The 26,257-nt window shown below is 41.5% G+C and overlaps 1 protein-coding gene across 3 annotated transcripts in view; it reads right to left on the reverse strand.

The window, feature by feature from the left end:
- Positions 1-26,257, reverse strand: part of LOC128701873 (glutamate receptor 1) — a 1,634,372-nt gene that overhangs the window by 2,941 nt on the left and 1,605,174 nt on the right. For 2 of the 3 annotated variants that reach the window (XM_070099829.1, XM_070099831.1), the window contains exon 19: positions 1,631-1,717. In XM_070099829.1, coding sequence (XP_069955930.1) covers positions 1,631-1,717 — 87 coding nt within the window. The remainder of the gene's footprint in view (positions 1-1,630; positions 1,718-26,257) is intronic. The other variant, XM_070099830.1, reaches the window with a different exon arrangement.

Consider the following 26,257-nt stretch of genomic DNA (forward strand, 5'->3'; position numbering starts at 1 on the left):
GTCACCACGACCCAGTAGAGGAGTTTAGACTTCATGCACATGCAGCTCCATTGCCTTGGATAAAGAGCCTATCACCAGTTTCAAACCATTTTTTTAAGTAGAAGGGACGAAACGTTCGTCTCTCAATATGTCTTAAACAGTGAGAAACACCTGTCCAGCTAAAAGCGCAATCTGATTGCTTCCTAATCCCCAGGAGCTGACTGACCCATACGAGCTATTTAGAAATTTTGTAAGATGCTGGGCGAGACTGCTTCCCTCGTCAACACGAAGGTAATGCCAGAAGACAGTCTCACAGTGATGATGTGATTTACCTTTTAATATACATGAACGAGAAGTTTTTGGTGTAATTGAAAGTAATTATTTTAATCTGATATTTGCACGTGCACATACACACACAAGCGACCAGTGAGGAGGAGCCAGGAGCCATGATTAGACCCCTGCAACCACAAATAGGGGAGCACAAGTACTACAGGAGTAAGATAAGTCTCTTGAATAGAGGCGAGTTGCAACCCAGTAGCGGTCAGAGAGGAGGCGGGGCCAAGAGCTCAGATTCGAACCCTAAAAACCACACAGAGGAGAGTAAACACACACATACAAAATCTAACATCCCATCACGTACTCCAAAGAATACAGGCGAGAGAGATACATCATAATTTAAATCTGGAAAATGTTAAGACACTTGGTTCAAAATCTACACTGTAAAATCATTTTTTAGGCGAGATATATATTACAGGTGTAGAATTACCACCAGAGAAAAGCACTGCTCAGTAAATACACTAGGAGATAACTCAGTGACTATAACGGCCACAATTTATGGACAGTGACGAGTTAGTAGTACACTGGTGCTGATTAAGTCTTCTCGATTCAAGAAATAGGAGCCATCGTCCCCTTCCTTAAATCAAACTTGATTGCATCTCATTTCTCACTCACAGTATGATCCCTACGGGTTTATCGCGCTCCAGTGAAGAGCGTTAAAAAGGTTTCATTGCCTTTACCAACTCTCCCTCAAGTTGTAAGAGAAGCTACCAAAAGGATCCTGTGAAGAAGGAAATCTGAAAAAAAAAAAAAAAAAAAAAAAAAAACGCTAGTTCTTGAGAGCCAGGGGATGAATAGTCACAATATCGTGGCTGGAACAATTCATCAAAAGTCTCACACTTAGACGATTAACCTTCGACGAAGCCTGGCCACGGGCCGGGGGGGCGTTGATCCCCGAAACCGTCTCCAGGTATACGACGTTCGGTTGTAGCTTGATAACTGTCGTAAGTCTCCTCCCCTACGAGCGTTTTTAGTGACCCGCACGTTGCGAGTACCAACAGCCAGAATGACCAAGATGTCAATTAAGAGACCTGGTCCGAGACCAAACTGAAGGGAAGCGATAATTATCCGAGCCATTAACTGGCAATCAGAAAAATAATTATATCCATAAGTGCTAAATCCGTAGGGGTATCATACAGCACATGAGCAATGGCTGGTGATCAAATTGGATGCAAGTAGAAGATAGCTCCACTTCCCTGAATCAAAAACCCTTCCCCAACGCCTCAACGTAAAAAAAAAATTCTACTACACAAAAATAGACGCCACAAGCTTACAATTTACAGAATGAAAGTTGAAAAAAAATTTGCCAGAAAACCTGAGTGCTCACTCTTCCGTTATCCATATCCTTGCCTCCAGTGATGGACATGCGCGCCTTGGCCTTCATCGCGTCAGACAAACTCAGCTGCAAAGAAAATATCAGAGGACAAAAATGATACAGTATTTTCACGTTTTGTCTGTAGCTCTTAAGAAATTTCATTTGTTTACACTAAAATTATGATGTTGGTTAAAGGCATTAGAAGAGTGGTATAAGCCTAGGAGTACCAATTCCATTATAAATGGGTCCTATGTTAAAAGGCATTAGAAGAGTGGTATAAGCCTAGGAGTACCAATTCCATTATAAATGGGTCCTATGTTAAAAGGCATTAGAAGAGTGGTATAAGCCTAGGAGTACCAATTCCATTATAAATGGGTCCTATGTTAAAAGGCATTAGAAGAGTGGTATAAGCCTAGGAGTACCAATTCCATTATAAATGGGTCCTATGTTAAAAGGCATTAGAAGAGTGGTATAAGCCTAGGAGTACCAATTCCATTATAAATGGGTCCTCTTTTATGTTAAAAGGCATTAGAAGAGGACCTATTCCATTTTTATATATGAAAAGTTCTCTTTTGTGTTGGATAAAAGGCAATAGGAGTACCTATCCCATTTTTATATATAAATAGGGTCCTCTATTAGGTGTAGATGACAGAACACAAGCAGGAAATAAAGATTCCTCCTTGAGGCTATTTGAATATTTGACTTCTGCCACTCCATCTTTAATACAATTATACACAGTATTTATGCATAAAAGTACAAAAGTTCATATATTTAAATCTTTTCTTATTCGGTAATAAATGCGTTTCAATAAAGGCTGAAGAAAAAATAGAACTGAAGATTAAGATACATGTGCAACAGTTAGGTATCTTCATTGATGACAATAAAGATACCTAACTGCTGCACATGTCGTACCTGCTTGCATGCACTGTGCAACATTAATATTAAGATGAATCTGCATTTTTCTGAGGCACACAATGTTTCGTTCACATCTAGCGAGATGTGTCAAGTTAACTTTTCGATTCACTTGACAAAGTTGACATGTGAACGAAAGCTTATGCATCTCTGAAAATCAAGAATCTGTTGTATTGAGTCCTTTAAATTCCGGTTTTCACAGTTTCACACAAAAATATAAGTTGTTAGAAATTCCCCCACAAACAAAAAAAAAAAAATGAGGAATGAACTTAATACACTGTAATAATGTTAGTAAAATTACCGACAATATGCCAGGTAAAAAGACAAGTGCAACTAATGCGATAATTTATTGTGGCAACGTTTCGCTCTCCAGCAGCTTTATCAAGCGAAACGTTGCCACAATAAAATACCACATTAGTTGAACTTGTGACCATTTACCTAATAACTTAGTACACTCCACAAAGTGTACTAAGTTATGTATCCCGGCTGGGATACAGCAGCGGACACACGCATCTTCTAATTGGTAAAAATGTTGTACCTGTAACTAATGATACATTTCTTATCTTGAAAAAAAAATCTTGCAAAAATTATATAAAAATGAATTTTTACATTTTAAGGTAATTTTTTTTTTTTTGGGGTCATTTGTCAGCATTAGTATTGAAATTTAAAAGGCTTCTGATGCATTTAATTTGCTTATAATAATTAACGAAATAAAGATAGAGAGATATGAGTAACTTTACTCCCCATCCCTCATACTCCCCATCCCTCATACTCCCCATCCCTCATACTCCCCATCGCACATACTCCCCATCGCTCATACTCCCCATCCCTCATACTCCCCATCCCTCATACTCCCCATCCCTCATACTCCCCATCCCTCATACTCCTCATCCCTCATACTCCCCATCCCACATACTCCCCATCCCTCATACTCCCCATCCCACCTCACCTTCATTACACTAAAATAATTTTCATGGGAGGTGCCTTGTTGAAAAAAGTGCTCTTGATCCAAGGAACTCTCTTTTTTTTTCCTCGGATCAAATGTTGATACCTTATATTCCCAAGACGCTATATGACCTCTATGAATTTATATTATTCGCTTGGAAGCGCTAAACCCGCGAGATTTGCATAGCTCCAGGTATGAGCCATGGAAGGGAAGAGTAGCTCCAATACCTTGGATCATGATCACCATATACAGGTAAGAAGTACACTGATTTTCAAACAGCCGAGTTACTTAATTATTTTAATTTTTAAGATTATAATCATAACTGATTTCTAATGTAACTAATTACTAGGCTTCTAAGACATTACAAAGACCACATTGGAAATAAGTCACTTTTTGAGACTTTTTAGGTTGTCCTGGGTAATTTACATACGTTACTATGCATGATAATTGTACTCGTGTACCTGTACCTAAATAATTTTAGTAAAGAGGGTACGATAAGGCACATGAGGCCAGAAGTCAGTGGCACTCTACTTGACGAACCCTGTATGTTTAGCGCTTCCCGTCGTGACGAGACAAGCATTTTTTTTTTTTTTTTTGAAGAGGAGGGGGGATTAAATTAGGCAGTTTCGTCCCTGGCAAGACCATATAACAAGGCTGTAAATTACGTCTATTGCGATAATGATTTAATAGACGGACGAGTTCTTCAGGAGGGAGAATTAGAAGCAAACGTGTGTGTAAACTTAAGACATGTTGGTGGAAAAACACACACACACACACAGGAGGGTTAGGGGAGACATGATAACAACATACAAAATATTGAGAGGAATAGATAAGGTGGACTGAGACAGGATGTTCCAGAGATGGGCCACAGAAACAAGGGGTCACAATTGGAAGTTGAAGACTCGGATGAGTCAAAGGGATGTTAGGAAGTATTTCTTCAGCCACAGGTCAGGAAGTGGAATAGTCTGGAAAGTGATGTAGTGGAGGCAGGAACCATATATAGATTTAAGACGAGGTATGATAAAGCTCATGGAGCAGAGAGAGGACCTAGTAGCGGTCAGTGAAGAGGCGGGGCCTGGAGCTGAATCTCGACCCCTGCAACCACAAATAGGAGAGTACACACGCACACACTCCTTAAAGAGTATATTTAAGAAGTTCAAGAGGTAAGAAGCGATGCCGATCAAATTAACCTAAGAATCTGGAACATGAGCTAAATCTCGACACACTCAAACAACTCGGTGAGTAACCCCCACACACAGACACCAGGAGCTGTGACTCGACCCCTGCAGCCACAAATATGCGAGTACATCATTGAATCAGCAACAGTTTCAACACCGTTGGTTCACTGAAACGTGGAATGAGGCCACGGTGGCCTAGTTTTGGCGTCCTCTCACTAATCACAGGCACTCTGAATAACATTAATATCATTTACTGCTCGTCGTAAAGAAACATTCACTGTACATTAAATATTTACACTCACAAGTGTAAATAAATAGACATAAAAGTGAATATTATGTCGACAACCGTTTTGAGACCAAATTATATTGCTCTGCGTTACAGGTGAAGAATTTTTATGAATAAAAAAAATGTGCTCTGGAAAGACTTCCTGTTAACTGTACAAATCCAGGGCGCAGCTTCCTATCTCCTCTCCGACCCAGTGTCCCAATTAAATCCCCGTCCCTCCCAATTCCTACCGCCACCTCACACCACTCTCCCTTTTCCATATCAAACAACTTTTCTGACCTTTCACACGCCAATCCAACACAATAAACTTCATTTCACTTTCTACCACTAATGTATATCAACATCACATACCTAAACTCCTCCTTCCATCCCTACATCACAAACGCTTACTCTCAACCCACAGCATCTTAAACCTCCACCAGAACTACTTCAAACACGATGTCAAGCGCCATCACAACCGATTAAAATGAGCCTTTTAAGTTTTATAATCAAATGTTGACTATCTCCAACAAAAGGAAACTCTGACATGTTAATAACAGTAGAAACAAAATTAGTGGGGGAGAATAACGGATACATTATTTCATATTAGGATATCACATAAGACACACTGCAATGACCATTAAAAAAATGATATCAAGACTATAGCAGGTTTATGGATTATTTTTTTAGAAATAATAACAGAAGGAATAAAGATTAAAGCAGCCATCTACAGCCTATAACTTAGAAAAAAAAAAACAGAAGTAGCGTCGACTGTTTCACTCCCCCTGCCCCCCCCCCAACCAAAAAAAAGACACTACAAACGAGTATCGACCTGATGCATACAAATAAGACTAAGATGGAATGTTTTTACCAAAAAAAAAAAAGCTAGAAAATGAAGAGTCTTCTTGAAGACGCGGCCATCAAATAAATTTCAGCTCAGCTTAAGAATAAAACGTCACAATACCGCGGCTGAAACAATGGTCCAGAATGGATCGAAACGTCTTTAGGTTCCTCTCTTACGATAATTTTTTTTTAAATCATATAACAAGCCCTGAACAATTTTATTTGACTATTACTACTACTATTTCTTCTGTCTCATAGCACCTGACCACCACTATCATTGCCATCAAATTTAATTACATCTCTAGCAAGCCCCTCCCATAGTTATGACCATCACTACAACTTTATTGTTACCTCTCAGCTGAGTGTCGCTTTTTATTGTCTGTGTTGATAAAGCTGGAAAACGACACAAAATGTAAACACCGAGACATTTTTTGGAGATGTTTCGATCCTGATACCTTGGTCACTTTAATGCCGAAACGTTTCTAATAAAATGCCCAAGTTTTGTCTCTTCTTTCAACTACGTTTAGGTATCGCATACCATTTTATCTAGAATGACAGTGGGCGAAAGGTCTTTTAAATATAGTTGCCCACATGTTGCATATGCTTCCTATTTCTGGAGTCTACCTGGAAGGTATTCCTGGAATCAACGCCCCCGTGACCCGGTCCATAACCAAGCCTCGCGGTGGATCAGGACCTGATCAACCAGGCAATTACTACAGGCTGCATGCAGTCCAATGTACGAACCACAGCCCGGCTAATCAGCTACTACTGATTTTAGGTATCAGTCCAGTTCCCTCTTGAAGACAGCAAGGGTTTATTGGTAATTTCCCTTATATATACTGGGAGGCAGTTGAACAGACTTGACCAAAAGTTTTTTTTTTTTTTTTTTTCAATTTTAAGTTTTCCCTACGTGCCGACAATATATAATTTCATCCATTCAGTTTTTGTGATAGATACTAATGTAAGGTTCAGAACCTAACAGAGATAAAGATAGATATTATTATAATAATAAAGAAGCGCTAAACCACAAGGGCTATACAGCGATAAAGATATAGATTTATATGATATGGAATGGAAATAACGAGAGTCAAAGTAATCGAAAACTCATTTCCTTATTCATTCTCACTTTTGCTTTCAAGCCCCTTCACCTTTCCTTTCTCCCTCTGCGCCCCTTTCCTTCCCTTCGTTACCTTTCCTTCCTTTCTCTATCTCTACCACCCTCCATCAACATGTTGTGGAGCGATAATCGCCCTTATTGTGATGCAAATTTGGAGCTTGTTTAGCCTGTGCTTTTCCCAGTTGAGCTGTAACCTCTCTCTATCACAGTGGAGGTACACAGAGGTCAAGATTAGAGCAGTGAGGTTGCACTAAGGGCAGGATTACCGTGAAGGGTGCGCTAAGGAAAAGATTTCCATTTAACACTAACGGCAGGATTACCATGGGAGGTAATACCATGGTAATCCTACCGTTAGTATTAAAACTTAATACAAAACTAAAGTTACACTTTATAGAGTATGTCCGCACGTTGAAGGAGACGAGGAGAAAGAGGGCGACTAAGATGAGGACGAGGGAGGTAGGAAGAGGAAAACATGGAACTATGAGAATCAGAGAAAGAAGACGAGAATGCCACGAATTCGCGTGTAATTTATCAGTCTAACATGTTTTATCTCTTAAATGCGTTATTTTGAGTGGTTAAAAGTTATCACGGAGAATATGTTTGGCAGCTGAGTGGTTCAGTTATTGTACCTGCACGTATATTATATATATATGTATATTATATATATATATATATATATATATATATATATATATATATATATATATATATATATATATATATATATATATATATATATATATATATATATGTGCGTGTGTGCGTGTGTGCGTGTGTGTGTGTGTGTGTGTGTGTGTGTGTGTGTGTAAAAATTTCGTGCAGAACAGGTAGAAGTTGCGATTTTGGCTTACATTACAACGCTCTTCTTGCCGAGTTAGGCAAGTGAAAACTTGTGTATGCAATAATGTCGCAAAAGTCATTCTGAACCTAACGAAAAAAAATATATTTAATTGTTTGTTTATTATTAAATTATAGTAAACTTATCTAGAATATATTTAGTTGGATTAGGCTAAATTAAATTGCGCTTGTTATAAGGTTAAGTAAGTTTTCTAAGGATCTTTTGGCACAAAATTATTATTTGACGTTAACATAAATGAAAAATAATATATCTTTAAACGTTTAAAAGAAAATTTTAGAAAGAACTTTATTTTAAGAGTTCCTGCTAATTGACCAATTTTGCCTATTCGACCCCACATATATACAGTACGTCCTGCCAGATAAGCCAAACCTGAGATTTAAGCATAAAATGTAAGGGAGCTTTCCGCCGAATAAGCATAGTGAATTTATCTGTTATACTTCTAAAATAACTCAGAATATAACGAAAAAATGTTATTGATTTCTAATAATAAATAAATTTAAACTAAACTTAGATTTAATAGAATTCAGATAAAAAAAATACGTTAAAGTTAGGTTAGGTTTCCAAAGTTGTGTTTGGTTGAGAAATATTTTTTTCACATCATTATCAATGAAAAACTATTGATCTGCAAAACATTTTTTTTTTTGGAAAAACCTAATTTTTAAGGAAGTTCGGCCTATTCGGCACGACATATATGCAATAAGGTCACAGTAAATAGGTTATATAACGATATGCAAAATAACCACAGTAAAAAAACATTGCGAAATTCAAGTGCTTTAGTGATTTCTGACATTATCAAGAAATAGTTAAATTAATAAACAACAGAGTAAATTCTTGGGTAGTGGTGGTTTTGATAAGGACCTGCCTTGTATGGGCCAGTAGACCTTCTGCAATGTTCCTCCATTCTTATGTTAAGTCTTACAAAGATGAAACATGACTTCACACACGACACTAACTCACTGAGAGTGGGTGTGTAGTGAAGATTTAGTCAGGTCACACCTCTCAAGGGAGGTTCCTTGGTGCTGGTGAGGGGATCTTGATTTTGGAAATTGGATATGTGCTCCAGTTCCCGGAATTAAGCCTGAATGCCTTCCATCCCCCTTCCCCTGCCACACAGGCGCTGTATAATCCTATGGGTTCAGCTCTCCCCCATGATTATAATAGTAATTACTCATGTCAGATGTAAAAGCCACTTGGAATTTAATTATATATATATATATATATATATATATATATATATATATATATATATATATATATATATATATATATATATATATATTGCTTGTGGAGGCTAGTACATCAAACGAGGATTAGAATGATATTAGCTCAGAGGCACCCACACTACAGTATGTCCACGGATCAAGGTAAAACACCTAGCTCTGTTAGGTGCTTGATTCTTGTAGGACTGTGGCCCAGTGGGTTGGAACGTCATGTGATTTTCGCTCACCACGAGGCAGGGCCAAAACGACATGGGTTAGAATCCTCGGCTAGTCGGTGTGTTGTCGATTCAGTGCTACTTGTTCGTGGTCACAATAATAAATAAATAAATAAATAAATAAATAAATATCTATATATATATATATATATAATATACAGTGGTCCCTCGCTTTTCGTAGTTCTCGGCAATCGTAAATTTCGCCAATCATAGGGGTATTTTCGTATAAACATGGACTCGCTTTTCATAGGTTGACTCACGAATAGTAGTTCGTCCAGAACGCTTACGTACGGTGTGAGCAGGGGATGCCTCCCTACCCAGCCAGTCTGGCATTGTTTACCAGTGAGTGAAGGTCCCCTCAAGTGCTCCTATGAAATATTTCATAATATTCCACTCATTTTAGTGTTTGCAAGTACTAAATAAGCTACCATGGCTCCAAAGAAAGCTCCTAGTGCCAAGCCTGTGGTAAAGAAGGTGAGAAATATGTACAGTGACAAAGTCTTGTACCATTTTAGGGAAGTGTTAAAGAGACGCCAGAAACAGAGCTCTCTCCACAGTTACTTTGCGAGACAGGACTAGAATGACTCTCAAGGTGGTCCTAGTGGCATTAAGAAACAGAGAAGAGAAGCAACCCCAGAGAAGCAATTGGTACCTGAGGTGTTGCTGAAATGGGATTCCCCTTCCAAACTGTAAACAATCCAATCTCTCTCCTCCTCCAGTCTCCCATACACTAAGAAGAATCTCCAATAAAGGTAAGTGTTATGCTGTTAATGTTTCATTCATCATTTCCCAGTGTATTGTTTATGTACTACATGTATTTTTCATGTAAAAAATTTTTTTGTTTTAATACTTCTGATTGTCAGAAACGGATTAATTGTATTTACATTATTTCTTATGGGGAAAATTGATTCGCAAATCGTAAATTTCGTTTATAGTAGCTCCTCCAGGAACGGATTAATTACGAAAAACGAGGGACCACTGTATATATATATATATATATATATATATATATATATATATATATATATATATATATATATATATATATATATATATATTTTTAAGGTGGGGTCCACCTCTGGTGTAAACTGTGGGACCCATAGCCTCGGAGAAGTGGATAAAAAGGCTTCAAGAAAGAATATTTGGGTTTCTTCCTGAAGCCGTTTGAATATTCCACTTCCCCTACCACTCCATCTTTTTATTCTTTTTTATCAATGGGTATTTTTTATTACATAATATGGTACAAAAGGTTTAAGAGATACATTGTTGATATAAAGATGACATATACAGTACATGAGATGTGAGAGATAAATGTCTAGTACATATTGTTACGCGTTTGTCACTGATTATAATGCGAAAATCTCATCCAGCTCTTCAGAACTGGGGCGTGTGTCCAAAATACAGCAGGCATTACCCCTCTGAACAGCAGCACTGAGTCGCTGGAACAGAAAACTAGCTGCCCTGGGATCCCTAGTTACCCTGATGAGTCTTTTGCCTAGCTCCTTAAGGAACTTAGATGCACTCTTTCCCCATAAGCCAAGGGTCTCTGAGCCTATGGGAACAAACATATAATGATGGGCAAGTTCTCCATATTTTCTAGACTTTTAGGACTCCCTGAAGCTGGCAGCTGCCCCTCCTTCCTCCCTGGTGTATTGGAGATAGGTATCAGCCAAGGTAGATGCACATGTGTAGTCCCACACCACCTGCTTACCGTCTGTCCAGGCTTGCAGTGTGATACCATCTGGATGCTTCTGGCTGCCATCAGATCTGCATAGTTGAGGTGGCTCCCTTAGTGCTGGGCATCCGTCTGTTGTGAGGCTCTTCTTGATAATGTTAACCTCCTCATGTCTTGCAATCTTTCCCTCGGATTTACGGCACACAAGACCATGGTACCCGAATCGGTCTGCTGCTTCACTGCCACAAATACACCTGTGTTCGGCGAGAATAGGGGCGGCAAGTCGAAGGCCAACACCAAAGCAGATGGTCTGTGGATCGACAGAAAGTCGCCTGCATAAGGAGCTCTCACTGCCAGGAGGCGGGCTCTATCCTTCCCTGACACACACTGAAGCACTGTAGAGGCTATTTTCTCCACTATCGGGCCATCCCAGTGCGACTGTTGGTAGTTGTTGCGGGGAACAGGTCTAGTTTCAGAGCCCGTTAGATTATCCCAGATCATGGCTCCGTCAATGAACTTTTGGTCCTGGACTCCAATCTTGTCCCTAAGATGTTCAGGGAGAATTGCTGCTACAAGCCCTCTGGATGCAATATATGAGGACAGAAAAGCAGGTAGTGCAATCTGTGATGACTTACGGACACCAATGCTTCCTAGTCTGACTGGAAGTGTAGCTTGGTTCCACTGCCCGTCTTCTACAGTAAGGTTAAGTACTTTCGTAAAAATCTGCCTCAGGATACTGTCATATATATATATATATATATATATATATATATATATATATATATATATATAATTATTTTGACCACGAACGAGTAGCATTGAATCAATAACACACCGACTAGCCGACAATTCGAACCAATGTCGTTTTGGCCCTGCCTCGTAGTGATTCTTGTAGGATTGTATAGGCCAGTGGGTTACAGCGTCATGCGATTTTCGCTAACCACGAGGCAGGGTCAAAACGACATGGGTTCGAATCATACTACGGGCGGGGTAGGAAACCGTGATCAGTCATAAAACTCCAGACTGGCGGGTTAACCACTGGACCAGCAGTCGGTCTGGAGTTTTATGACTTTCTGATCGCAGGTTCTATCCTCACCCATGGTATTGTTTGTTTGCAATCGTGTCATCACGATTTCGTGAGTTATGGGTTCGAATTCTCGGCTAATCGCCGTTTAAAGATATATTTTTTTCATTTTTATTAACGTAAAAATTAATAATTTTGTACCAAAAGAACCTTAGAAAACTTACCTAACTTTATTATAACAAGCGCAATTTAATTTATCCTAATCCAACTAAATACATTTTAGATAAGTTTACCTAACTTAATAAACAAACACAATGAAATATTTTTTTCGTTAGGTCCAGAATTATTTTTGGCGAGATTATTGCATACACAAGTTTTCGCTTGCCTTATTCGGCAAGAAGAGCGTTGTTATTTAAGCCAAAGTAGCAAGTTTTACCTATTCAGCACGACATACGCATTACACATTAGTCTTTAATATTATTCAGAGGACAGTGAGAGGATAAATAAATCATCATCTACGGGAGAAAGTGTGCTTTCCGCCAGTCATACAAGAAGAGAGAGTTAGTGCTACTGATAAGGCAAGAGAGGCTGAAAGTGGAGTTACTCTTTGTAGTCTTTAATTGCAAAAAGTCTGAGAGCAATGGCAAACACGTACGTGCGTGCCCGTGTGTGTGTGTGTGTGTGTGTGTGTGTGTGTGTGTGTGTGTGTGTGAGAGAGAGAGAGAGAGAGCAGTAAGTTACGTAAAAGGAAAATTTTAATAAGAAATTTGTGTTTTTTTAATTCATAATCTGCTATACTGAAACATGTAGTTATGGTAGGTGGAACAAGTGTCGTGTGAAATGGAACACGTTTTCGACTGCCCTCATAAGCCAAGAGGAAACATAGCTTTTAAAAAGATTTACCGACATCGATGGTTGTCACAGAACCGGATACATGCCTGGCACCTCGTGGCACGAGGATGTCATGCCCCAGCTCTCATTAAGGATGGAACACTACTAACAAAATGGCATTAACTCGTACATAGCCCAGCGCAAAGTTAGTTTGTAGCAGCGTCATTTGATGGTCTTCCAAGAAACCAGGTGTGTAAATTTCCTTTGAGCTGAAATTCCGCTCTGAACAGACTAAGATCAGCTGAGAATTAGCTACATTCAGCACAGACTTGGATCTTCAACTGTTCTTTCAGTAGAGCTTAACAAATATCATATATATCGAGCAGTGTCTATGATTATATACATAGTTTATTTTCTGTTTTATGGGTCAAAATATTTTGACTGATGGTGAACTGGTGACATGTAGTCTTAATTACTCATTAATCTTTAAACTCAGTAATCTAATATGTTTAGAACTCCTCTATGAAGTGATTCTTTGCTTTTTCAAATGAGGAGAAAATCAAATTCCAGTAAGTTAGAGGACATCCATTACTCATCTGACGAAGACCCATGTCAGGAGGACGCTTGTCCTGCCTACTGACGAACTCCACCGTTAAGAGATGTACAAAAATACATCGAAAGTGTTCACTACGATGTGATCATAGAACGATAGTTTTTATTCAAATGATCCGCTTGGCAGGTTTTATGACACGGGCCAGAACGAATTTTTTCATGTCTCCTGATTTAAAATGCCATCAAAAGGTATACACAGATCAGGCGTAGCAATGATCTTCGTCAAGCAGAAAAGCCTCAAACCTGAGTGGAATAATTTTTTTTCTGTATATTTTCAAAGTGAGAAAGCAATCTCTCTTCAGTCTTAGTTTGAGTTCTGGAGCGTACATCTTTTACTACAACCCAACTTTAGCAGCAAAGTCAGTTTTTCGCTCTAAGAGAATCGTATGTATGACATTGACGATGACACTAGAGTCGGGAAATATTTGTTTACACTCTAGAGTCTGCTCTTCAAATTTTCGTTCTCTGTTTTAATCACCACTACTATTGCATTTATTGACACGAGTGATATTTTATAAATGGTTAATTTCTTATTAACAGACGACACTATCTTAAACTTCACCTAAACTAAGTTAACGTAAATCGAGAAACTTGCTAAAAAAAAAACTTAGCGTTTGGCTTCAAGGAAGGTGTTTTGACATCTAATGAGAGAGAAACAGAGCTGTGTCTCATCTCTCAGTTTTAGTCAAACCGTAAAACATATCTAAAAACAGACATGGGTGGCATCAGGATAGTTTACCAAGGAAATGTTTAGTCGCAGGCAGCTTCAAGTCTTCAGAGCGGACTGATGAAGCCATTTGTGTCGAAAAGTTTTCTCAGTGAAATAACCAAAAGCTGAACTAGTCTCATTTCACAATTGTTTGTATTTTATTCAAAATCTTACCAAATACACTTAGTAACCTATACAACGTCGTACTGGTGTTTTGTTCATTAACTTGTTACTGTTAAACTTTTGATCTTATGATTCCTGTACAAACTTTGAGTCAGTTGAAGGATGTGTTGTGTACCTTACATAGGACTTCGGTTTGGAATGACTGTGTGCCTTGATCGGAGGAAAGTGATGGTGGGAGCTGTGCAGGGAAAAGGAATGGAAGAGAGGGTGTAGGGAAGGGGAATATAGGAGAGGGTGCAGGGAAAGAAGAATGAAAGAGGTGTAGGCAATGGGAGTAGAGAACAAAGTGTGCCTACCTGGAGGCTGTCCCAGGAGTCAACACCCCAGCGGCCTGGCCCACGACCAGACCTCCCCACCTATACCCTGTAATTCATATTTCGTTATCGAAGTGTTCTTTGGTGTGGGTCTCTGTAAAGGCCACAAACATTACATTGTTGTTGGTGGAGAGCTTAAGGCCCTCTGTATTCGTAAATACAAATACGTATTAATTGTTGGGGAATTTTATTTTATCACCAGTAGTTGTGTTTCTGTAGGGGGTGACACTGCTTTCAGTCCAACAAGGCTCAGTGCTGGAACATTTTTGTCATGTCGTCCCATTTTTTTCCGTTTTCTGGCTATAAAAAATCTCATAATAAGTAATGGTTATTACTACTATGGTTAGTGCAGGGAAAGGGAATGGAGGAAGGGGGAAGGGTGTATAGAAAGGGAATGGAGAAGAAGGAAGGGGGGTCAGGGGGAGGGGAACAGTGCGAGATTGTTTTTCCTTCCCTTGAGCAACTCAGCCGTAAAAAGGGAAAGTTAACAGGCCAATATCACCGTGGGACCTTAATCACTTGGACCTGAACTCGGGTGAAAAGATCTCCATTTTATTTCTTTTGTCTGTCTGCAAGCGCGCGAGCCAGCGCGTGTGTACGAGTCTGTACGTCTCTCTCTCTCTCTTTCTCTGTTGAAAGAGGATTAGGATTGAGGCATCCCATGGAAGCAGTGTGTGTGTGTCGTTTACCACTTTGAGGAGACCAATTACTGACAAGTGTATTCAGGTGAGAGAGCTGGCGGATCCTCCCTCATGAGTGAGCTTTCAGTGGCTCAGAGGGGTGTCACGGTTTCCAAGGGGACTGTCCGAGGCTCTGAGTGGGATGCTGGGAGGCTGAGTGGGATGCGGTGGGCTGTAAGTGGGATGCTGGGAGCTGAAGGCTCAGGCCACTCTATACAGGATTAGCCACAAAGGAAACTTGGGATGATCTGTTAAGTACTTTCGCGCATAAACATTATCTCTCATCATGTCTTAAGACGAAAGTACGTAGAAAAGTTTTTGATATCACGAGGTGGCTATCGCGCCCAGTCCGTCTGCCAGAAAACTTTGTTAAGATAATTACGCTATCATACGCGCGCCCTGCATTTTAATGACTTTGTAAATGGTCCAAGTCAGACCGAAACGTCGGCTTAAGCTCCTCTCTCCCATGTGCGGGTTATTTGTGTATTTAAATGTCCTTTCCATACTACTGTGATGTTTTGAAATCGGAAAAATAACTATATATATTATTTTTATGGAGTATACATATGGATATTTGTCGCTCATCAGAATCTTTTTCGATATTACTCGCTTCTAGCGAGTGAAACATATCCTAATGAACGTTTCGAAAAGTTGCTTGTGTGTTTTATCTTAAACATCTGAGTAAAGCTCATTATTGGATTAACTTGTACAATGTGACCAATGTGTAATAGACTTTTTGTATGCTGCATTGTAGGTGACCACTGACTGACTGACTGACTGCGTGAACCCAAGAACAGATATTGTTACAGCAAGCACGCTAGCTCTCTGCAGTCACCAACAAAGCCACTTGCACCACGACTAGTACCGCCTGCATCACCACCACTACCTGCACCACGACTAGTACCGCCTGCACCACCACCACTACCTGCACCACGACTAGCACCGCCTGCATCACCACCACTACCTGCACCACGACTAGTACCGCCTGCATCACCACCACTACCTGCACCACGACTAGCACCGCCTGCATCACCACCACTACCTGCACCACGACTAGCACCGCCTGCATCACCACCACTACCTGCACCACGACTAGTATCGCCTGCATCACCACCACTACCTGCACCACGACTAGCACCGCCTGCACCACGACTAGCACCGCCTGCATCACCACCACTACCTGCACCACGACTAGCACCGCCTGCATCACCACCACTACCTGCACCACGACTAGCACCACCTACACCACCACCACCACGACTAGCACCGCCTGCATTACCATCACCACCTGCACCACGACTAGCACCGCCTGCATCACCACCACTACCTGCACCACGACTAGCACCGCCTGCATCACCACCACTACCTGCACCACGACTAACACCGCCTGCCTGCACCACGATTAGTACCGTCAGCACCACCACTACCACCTGCACCACCAGCAGCACCGCCAGCACCACCTACAAAGAGAGAAGTCAGCGAGAAATAAGATTACTAAACTTTTGATGTATGAAGCTTCTGTTGATGGTGACTTTTGAAGCATAAATCAAAGCTTAGAATATATGAAGGTAGGTTAGTGTGTGTGTGTGTATGTGTGTATGTGTGTGTATGTGTATGTATATGTGTGTATGTGTGTGTGTGTATATATGTATGTGTGTATATGTGTGTGTGTGTGTGTGTGTGTGTGTGTGTGTGTTTAACGTAACATTTGGCTCAGATTAGTTTCGATACTGACGAGCATTTTGACCATTTAGATCAGTTTGCAATCTTCGCAACGAAAAACACAATATATAAAACATTATAAGGATAAAATTAAACAAAAAAACAAATACAATCTTTCCAAGTTAATCAATATTAATTAAAAATCCAGTTATATTATTTATATAGAAAGACGCTTCTAAATGTTCTCTGAGGTCCCCACAGGCATCTCGGTAATTATAAAAACCACGCAGACAGAAAGGCCTAAGTCGAGGGAAAAAATGCGTAAATGTGTTCCACAGTCAGCAGTAGAGGGACAGAGAGGACAAGAGTGAGAAACGAGATTGCCCAATCCTCAATCAACAGAGATTCGTTTCAAAAGTGATCATTTCTGTAGGAATGGAAGTGCCAAAATACTCGCATCCGGCAGAACCCTGTATAACTTTTGCCTAGTTTTTAGGGCTCATCAGGTCAGTCACTCCCCAAGGTCATATCAGTGAATATGATCCACGAAGTCACTAAGGTAAAGCTTATTGGAGAATGGACTCGCTCGAGAAGTCTTTTTCCTCTGCAACCGCCTGTTCATATCCCGGGACACCAGCGTGACCCACGACACCAACATGGCCCGGGACACCAACATGGCCCAGAACACCACTTCCGTATGTGCTGGAGAGCAGATTGGACAGAAGCACAATGGGCCAGGGGCCCCATCGTCAAGGTCCAGACATAAGTTGTGTCATGACGATCCCCAACTAATTTTTTCTCCTTCCCAAAAGTATTTGATATGAAGCATTAAACCCGTATGGGTTATGCAATGTTAGGACTGGAGGAGGCTACGTCCCCTGACAGCGAGAAGTGCATGCTAACTTTAGCATCCTACAAAGCACTTGAGGATGTGGAAGAATGAAAGTTCGTGACTACACACACAGCTGTTTTCTCTACCCCCGGTACCCAGTCTCTCTCACTCCACCCCCCCCCCTTCCTGCATTATTACCCTCTGCTCTATCATCCATCCCCTGCCCCAATACCAACCCCTGCCTCATTCCTAGCCCTATCATCCCACAGCCCTATCACTCCTCCCCCTGCCCTATCGTCCCCCTGTCCAACCATCACCACCTGCCCCACCATTCCCCTGCCTCACCATCCCCCCTGCCCCATTCCTGTCCCAGGCTCCTCCTCCTCCTCCTGGGACTCCAGGGAGCAATTTCAGCAGCCGGAGGTTATCGTGGCGATCACGGGTCGATAGCAGCTCATTTTCGTTTAAAGGAGGCATACGATATTGAAGCGGAGGAGACGGAAGAAGAGGAGGAAGAGGAAGAAGTGGTGGAAGAAGAGGGAGGAGCTGAAAAACAGCTGTTATCAGTCCTTAATTTTTCCCGTTTGTGGATAACTACGAGTAACATCGTCTTCAATGAAACTTGAGGCTCGTAAAGGGCTCTTGATACACCAAAATGGAGTTGCCCTCCTCTTCCTTGGACCAAACCTGATTACCTACCATTGCGCAGGCGCTGAGTAACCCCAACAGGTTTAACGGTTATTCTAGATTATAACTGTAATAAATGAAGTGTTGTCGAGTGAGGGGGGGGGGGTCACAGAAGGTGGAGGCTCGACCCTCCGTCCGTTATCAACAACCCGGTCTTTCACCAGTCACGCTACTAGTGTTGCTCATCCTAGAGGGGACTCTAGTGGGTTTAGCGCTTAGTTTTGATTATTATAATCACCCTAGAGGGGAAGATAGAAGGTGACATAATGAGGAAAGAAAAACCTAACTTTGACGTAGAAGAATACCAGTTAAATACCAGTTGAATACCAGTTGAATACCAGTTGAATACCAGTTAAATACCAGTTAAATACCAGTTAAATACCAGTTGAATACCAGTTGAATACCAGTTGAATACCAGTTGAATACCAGTTGAATACCAGTTGAATACCAGTTGAATACCAGTTGAATACCAGTTGAATACCAGTTGAATACCAGTTGAATACCAGTTAAATACCAGTTGAATACCAGTTGAATACCAGTTGAATACCAGTTGAATACCAGTTGAATACCAGTTGAATACCAGTTGAATACCAGTTGAAGCAACCAGCTAATGCCAAGATAATTCAGCTTTACAAAGAATCTGTTAGTAAATTAAGGTAAACAAAAAATGTGTCTTTTGAGAGAGAAAATGAATGTGTGTGTACTCATCTACTTGTGGTTGCAGGGGTCGAGTCACAGCTCCCAGCCCTGCCTCTTTTTTGATCGATATTAGATTCACTCTCTTCCTTCTCCTTCTCCAAGAGCTTTATCGTACCTCTTCTTAAACTATGTATGGATCCTGCCTCCACTACAATGTGTGTGTGTGTGTGTGTGTGTGTGTGTGTGTGTGTGTGTGTGTGTGTGTGTGTGCGCGCTCACCTATTTGTACTCGCATATTTGTGGTTGCAGGGGTCGAGTCTTAGCTCCTGGCCCCGCCTCTTCACCGGTTGCTACTGGGCCCTCTCTCTCCCCGCTCCATGAGCTTTATCAAACCTCGTCTTAAAACTGTGCATGGTTCCTGCCTCCACTACGTCATTTTCTAGGCTATTCCACTGCCTGACAACTCTGACTGAAGAAATACCTCCTAATATCTCTCTGACTCATTTGTGTCTTCAACTTCCAATTGTGGCCTCTTGTTTCTGTGTCCCCTCCCTGGAACATCCTGTCTTTGTCCACCTTGTCTATTCCACGCAGTATTTTATATGTCGATATCATGTCTCCCCTGACCCTCCTGTCCTCCAGTGTCGTCAGGCCGATTTCCCATAATCTTTCTTCATAGGACATTCCCCTTAGCTCTGGAACTAACCTTGTCGCAAACCTTTGTACTTTCTCTAGTTTCTTGACGTGCTTTATCAAGTGCGGGTTCCAAACAGGTGCTGCATACTCCAGTATGGGCCTGACATACACGGTGTACAGTGTCTTGAACGATTCCTTACTAAGGTATCGGAATGCTGTTCTCAGGTTTGCCAGGCGCCCATATGCTGCAGCAGTTATCTGATTGATGTGTGCTTCCGGAGACATGCTCGGTGTTATACTCACCCCAAGATCTTTCTCCTTGAGTGAGGTTTGCAGTCTTTGGCCACCTAGCCTATACTCTGTCTGTGGTCTTCTGTGCCCTTCCCCTATCTTCATGACTTTGCATTTGGCAGGATTAAATTCGAGAAGCCATTTGCTGGACCAGGTGTCCAGTCTGTCCAGGTCTCTTTGAAGTCCTGCCTGGTCCTCATCTGATTTAATTCTCCTCATTAACTTCACATCATCTGCAAACAGGGATGTGTGTGTGTGTGTGTGTGTGTGTGTGTGTGTGTGTGTGTGTGTGTGTGTGTGTGTGTGTGTGTGTACATGGGAGTGCATGGCCAAGGCAGATATCAAAGGAACTGGAAGGCCACACCGAGGCTATCTGATAGTAAGAAATATCTACAATCTAGGATAGAAATTTAAAAGGCTTTCTCCCCGCTCTCCACTAGGCCACCGCTGATATGAAAAGGAGAAACACGTCGCCAAACTATACTGAAAAATATCATAGAATTTACAAGAGAGATGTAACTGTAAGATGTGGGCTACAACAACCTCTTATGATGCTTCCTCGGTACACACACTGCTGTGTATACCAGTGAGTCTGCTTTTGGGTACCACTTCTTTTAATAATAAAAATAATAGTATCGGGAGCAAGGGGCTAGTAACACCTTATGTAACAATTGCTAAATTTATGAAGAAAAACTTTCGTTTATCTTTTAAGGTAACCCTGCCTCGATGGGATGCCTGGAGTGTGTTCTGGGGGTCACCGCCCCCGCGGGCCGGTCTGTGACCAGGCCTCATGATGGATCAGGGCCTGATCAACCAGGCTGTTACTGCTGGCCGCACGAGGCACAACCCGGCTGGTCAGGTACTGCTCTATTGTTGAAAAATTAAATAAATTGATTTTCTGCAGTATACGGGTAATACAGTAAGCATGTAACAAAATAGAGACCAGATGTACTGGTATTATTATTGGTATTAGCAGCAGTAGTAGAAATACATCATAATCTACACTTGGAAAATCCTAGAAGGGATGGTCCCCAATCTGCACAAAGAAATCACTCCCTACGAAAGTAAAAGACTGGGCAGGCGATGCAAAATACCCCCACTGAAAAGAAGGGGCGCCACTGGGACACTAAGAGAAAACACCGTAAGTGTCCGGGGCTTAAGCCTCCCACTAGGCAAAAGGGGAATTACCAATAGTCCCCTGGCTGCCTTCAAGAGGAAGCTGAACAGACACTTAAAGTCGGTGCCAGATCAGCCGGGCTGTGGTTCGTACGTTGGACTACGCACGGCCAGCAGTAACAGCCTGGTTGATCAGGCCCTGATCTACCGGGAGGCCTGGTCGTGGTCCTGGTCGTGGGCCGGGCCGCGGGGGCGTTGATTCCCCGGAATACCCTCCAGGTAGTCGTAGTGGCATATCCACTGCTTCTAATACTAATAATATTGATGAGATCGTCTAATTTTCAACTGATTATTCAGATGCAGATCCTGAACATCAGGAATCAGTTTACTGCACGTTACTTCATCTACTGTATGTATGTGATGAAGTTAGTTAGTGTGAGGTAAGGGAAGTGGCCATTGTCCGAGGCAGCATCTCTCTTCTGTTCTCTCACCCTATGTCTTACAGGTGAGAGATAAGAGGTAGAAGAGGGGAAACGAGAGAGAGAGAGAAGCACAGGCGGGATGTAGGTGGCCTTACTGTTATGTACAAGGCCAACATTCTCAAAGTACCACACTTGGCTCCACTTCGAGGACAGCGAGAAGCAAGCTTCTATACCACAAGACGGGTAGAAAGCAGCAACTTCACTCTGGCTGTACCCTTCTCCAGAATATCACTTCATCTGAGATCATTTATCCCCAGGATGACTCGAGTCTGGAACACATTTGTACAGCATTATGATGCAAATGAAATGAAAATGCTGGCCCACAAATGGCTCCAACTTCATCCTGTTCCCTACTTGTATGTTTCGTAACAGAAATACTTGTATGTATGATAACAAAAATGCTTTCAAATGAGCTGATGTAGGTAACAGCTCTTAGCTTGCCAATAAAGGAATCCTTAAACTGCAAATAGCTTGTCAATAAAGCTAAGGATCCTTAACCTAACCTTGTCAAACCCTGTAAGAGAGAGAGAGAGAGAGAGAGAGAGAGAGAGAGAGAGAGAGAGAGAGAGAGAGAGAGAGAGAGAGAGAGAGAGAGAGAGAGAGAGAGAGACCTGTACAAAACTCAGGTGTTGTACAGGTGTTTCTTCAACATGGAAATGTAAACATGAACAGGAAAGGTAAGAAAACGGAGAAGCTTAAAAAAATAAATTAGCTGAGAAGTGCACACGAGAATAAGACTTCAAGATGAAAATGAATTCAGGGGAAATGAAGTCGGTAATGATCTGAAGGGAAATGAGACGAACTAGAGCGCTCGCGGAGAAACGAGCAGAGAATAACCAAAAAAATATTACAAAGAAATGACCGGGAGAAAAAAAAAAAGGTGAAGAGATGTTGGTTGGATGTTGAGCTAACGGAGGTTCGAGCCTTCAACACTCCTTGCACTGAATGACCCGAGAGGATTTAGCACCTCGTATAAAAATAATGTTCCAGCTGCTAACCGGAATGGGTTCGATTTGGGGAAAGGGAAACAGAGGGGAGTGATGGAAGGGGGAGAGGCGGTGTATGGGGAAGGGGAATGAAGAAGGGTTAGAGGGAAGGGGATTGAAAAAGAGAAAGGTTAGAGGGAAGATAAATGTGCAATGGTTCAAGGAATGGGGAAGGGTTAAAGGAGGGAAGGGATAGAGGGAAGGGGTTCTCTCTGAAGGAAGGAAAGGAAGGAGAGAGGAGAGAGTTTACTTACGGACTCAACAAACATGTTAGGAAGTGTGGTGACAGCTTAGGGAGCTAGTAAACCTTAATATCCTTTGGCACAAGGGCGATATCCCTCACCCATCCCTGTACTTGAGAGAAATGGAAAAGAGATGGAGAACAGGAGGGAGAGAAAAAACTGCAAGGAAGAAGGAATAGGAAAATGGATAATGGGAAAGGAAGGTAGGAGGGAAAGTGAGAGGAAGGAGAAAGAGACAGGGAGAGAGAGATGGGGGAGGGGAGAGAGAAACTTGTTTCTATAGAAGTCTTATTCAGTACCGTATAGCATCATGTCAATAAACAGCCTTAAGAGGAACCATTAGATGCAGGAGACGCTGAAATATGAGACGAAATATATCCTATTTCCCCAAACATTTGACGTAACCGGCACACACACATTCCCATTTCTGTAGCGGACCTCAATATCGGGCCATCGGATCGAATATAAAAATATCCGGTGATAAGATTTCGCGATCAATTGGCCGGACATGTCACCCATATCGTGACTGGATAAACGAGCATCTTATCGGGCATTTTGATTTATTACGAAAATTATCTTAAGTTGCACTTCAACCGCTAACTTTAACACTTGAGATCGTAAAAGTTCGCAATAAATACACAAAACCCTGTGTAAGAATGGCTGGCTTCGAAAAAATTAAATCATTAATGTAACGATAAAAATCAGGAAAGGGAGACGAGTGATTTGTTCAACAGTCGACGGAGAGAAACAAGGAAAAATGGAGTCTTCGGCGTAACAGTGAAAAAAAAGAGAGAAAGGAGACAGCCGAAAGTTTTAGCAAAACAGCAGAAGGCAGAAAGAAGAGCGAGATCTGTAATCTTCAATGTTTCAGTAAAATACATTAATAAACAAGGAACTTAAATAGTAAACAGCATACATCGGAGAGAAAAAGGAAAAATTTGAATTATTTTCACTAACAGTAGCTGACAAGGAGAAAATCGAGAACTCTGGTCTTCAGTGAAACAGCCGAAGTTAGATAAAAATGAGAACATAAATAGAGTTGGAAGTGGTTCGCCTGGATGGTTCCTGCCGGGTCATTTCCACTAGGTGACCCCGGGCATTGACTCCCCAGGTGGGGAAGTGTCTCGTCTTCTTTCTTGATGACCTGTGCAGTAGTCTTGCCTTGAGAAAACAAAGAAAGAACACACTTCGTAAACAGCAGACAGCAGTTCTGCGCTGATCTACAGAAGCAGCAGTGACATTTAAATTTCCTGTTTTTTTTTTGTTTTTGTTTTTTTGGCACATGAGTATAAATTATGTGGGCCTGCGATCCGCTTGCAGTAAAACAGCCTGGTTGAGCAGGCGGTCAGTGCGGAAAACCTGGTCTCATACCGGAATACGAGGCTAGAAAAGCTTTCGAAGCCTATGAGAGGTACATCACAGAGTCGCGTTTGCGCAACTCTGCCTTCATTAACCACACTGGCTTGACACATTTGTGAAGCAATAATAATAATTCCTTCAAGCAGAAGGGAAAGCCTCAATGTGATTTAAGGGCTCTCAGACGAAGGGATTGGTGGTACCCTAACGTTCCATAAACCAAAACTGATATCCTTCCCCAGTTCCCTTACGGGAACAACGCTTCCATATTATTATTATTATTATTATTAACAAAGAAGCCGAAAAAGGGACGTAACCCTGTCTGCCTTTTCCGCATGAAAGCTTGAATAGGGTGAGAACTGATTTGACCTGAATTCTCCGCCGAGGTCTTCAGAATTATCAGGTCGCCTTTCTCGCCTCTGTGGGTATATCGAGTTGCGTTCTGATTTGTTTTGTCCGAGAAAGGGAGAGTGGAAACTAGGTTGTAAAGGGAAAGGGGGGGGGGGAAGTGGAACATGGATGAATTGACGAATCTGAGGTGGATGGATGAATGAAAATAAAAGGTGGATGGAGGGGTGCATACAAGACGTATGTTATGTATTTATTGACGAAAGAATCGGAATAAATTTATGTGTAATGGCTAAGGTATTTGATAGCATGAAATTGTAATTGCCAGCTATGGACTGGGAAAATAATTTTGATATATGTAGCTAGATGGCTTACCGAGAGGATGGCTGGATAGATGAATAGCTGAAAGAATATGATTGCACAGGAGTGGAATAGATTCGAAACTGATGCCCATATGGATGAGATGAAACTGACAGCGTGATGGACGGCAAATTGGAGACACCTAGCAAAACATGCTCAAAGGTTTGCTTAAAAAAAATTGGGCGAATCCATGCAAAATCAAGCACAGTTCTGCTGCAAGTGTCATTTTTAAAATAAAACTGGGCGCTTCAGCAATGTGCTGCTACCCAATTCAATATACAAAAGTGGGAGCAAAAAGCAGGTAAGTTTCCCTGACATATACTGTGAAGGCTTACTCAGCCCTGTAACAGCTTCAGACAGTATTACCAAGGCTGGCTTCTCCTCAGAAAAATTAATGAATAGAAAAAGAAATAATTCACAAAGATAAACACTATTATTTAGTAATGCAAAGACAAAACATTAAAAAATAAAGGTGTATCCTACTTGAAAGAAAAATTAAATGAAAAAATGACATTAGAATTCAACGCTAATATGTACAAGTAAACTGGGCTGTCTGGTTGATGTTAACACCGTCTTGTAGAAATTGTAGCTGTTAATGAGGGGGGGGGGGTCGCAGATGTTGAGACAACCCGACGACTAGTTCTTCACAGAGTGAATAGTCTTGAATAGTCTGTCTAGATGACAGGAACGCAGGTTCTTTACTACTACAAAGATGAAGGGTAGTGTCCTGTACAATTAATCAGGTAGGTAGATTATCAGGTGACGTCCCAAGACAGTTTCGGTCCGTCTCCTTCAACACTTCTCGTTGGTTGGCAGGTGACCCGATCTGTCATTCCAAGCTGGAAACAGAGACAGGTTACCCACTGTTTAAGAAATCACTCTCCATGATAAGTGCAAGATACTTAAAAAAGGTGGTGATTATCTAAAAGTCTCATGTGGAGCTTAAAACTGAAAGGACCAAGTTTATTATTGGTCAAAAGTGAAGCTTTCAACCAATATCCACTAGAATAGCAGCCGAGGCTTTTACTTACAGTTGTGCTGGGAGCTGTGAGTCGAGTGATTACTGTTTGGCCGGAGCCCCACACGTCACCTTTCGGGGTGGGGAGAAAGGCGGGGGAGGGGATAGCGGGAGCTAGACTGTCCCTACCTTAACAAGCAGCCGGCAATCAAACTATCGTTACCATATACTCACTCGCTACTCCTATCTGTTGAACTTTTCCCTCACATATACCATCAAGGAAGACAAGATTTATAGTGTCAAATTCTATCAGTCTGAGCTGCGAGACATAAGTAGGGTCAGTGCACTGAAAGATATTACCGTGTATTCCCGGGAAGCTCCAGTAGCTGGTGCTAAGAGCTGTGTTGTTCTTACAGACAGGCGAGCAAGAGCTCTGTGAGACCCAAAGA

The sequence above is a fragment of the Cherax quadricarinatus genome, chromosome 69 (genome assembly GCF_038502225.1).
Source record: "Cherax quadricarinatus isolate ZL_2023a chromosome 69, ASM3850222v1, whole genome shotgun sequence".
In the NCBI taxonomy this organism is placed as follows: domain Eukaryota; kingdom Metazoa; phylum Arthropoda; class Malacostraca; order Decapoda; family Parastacidae; genus Cherax; species Cherax quadricarinatus.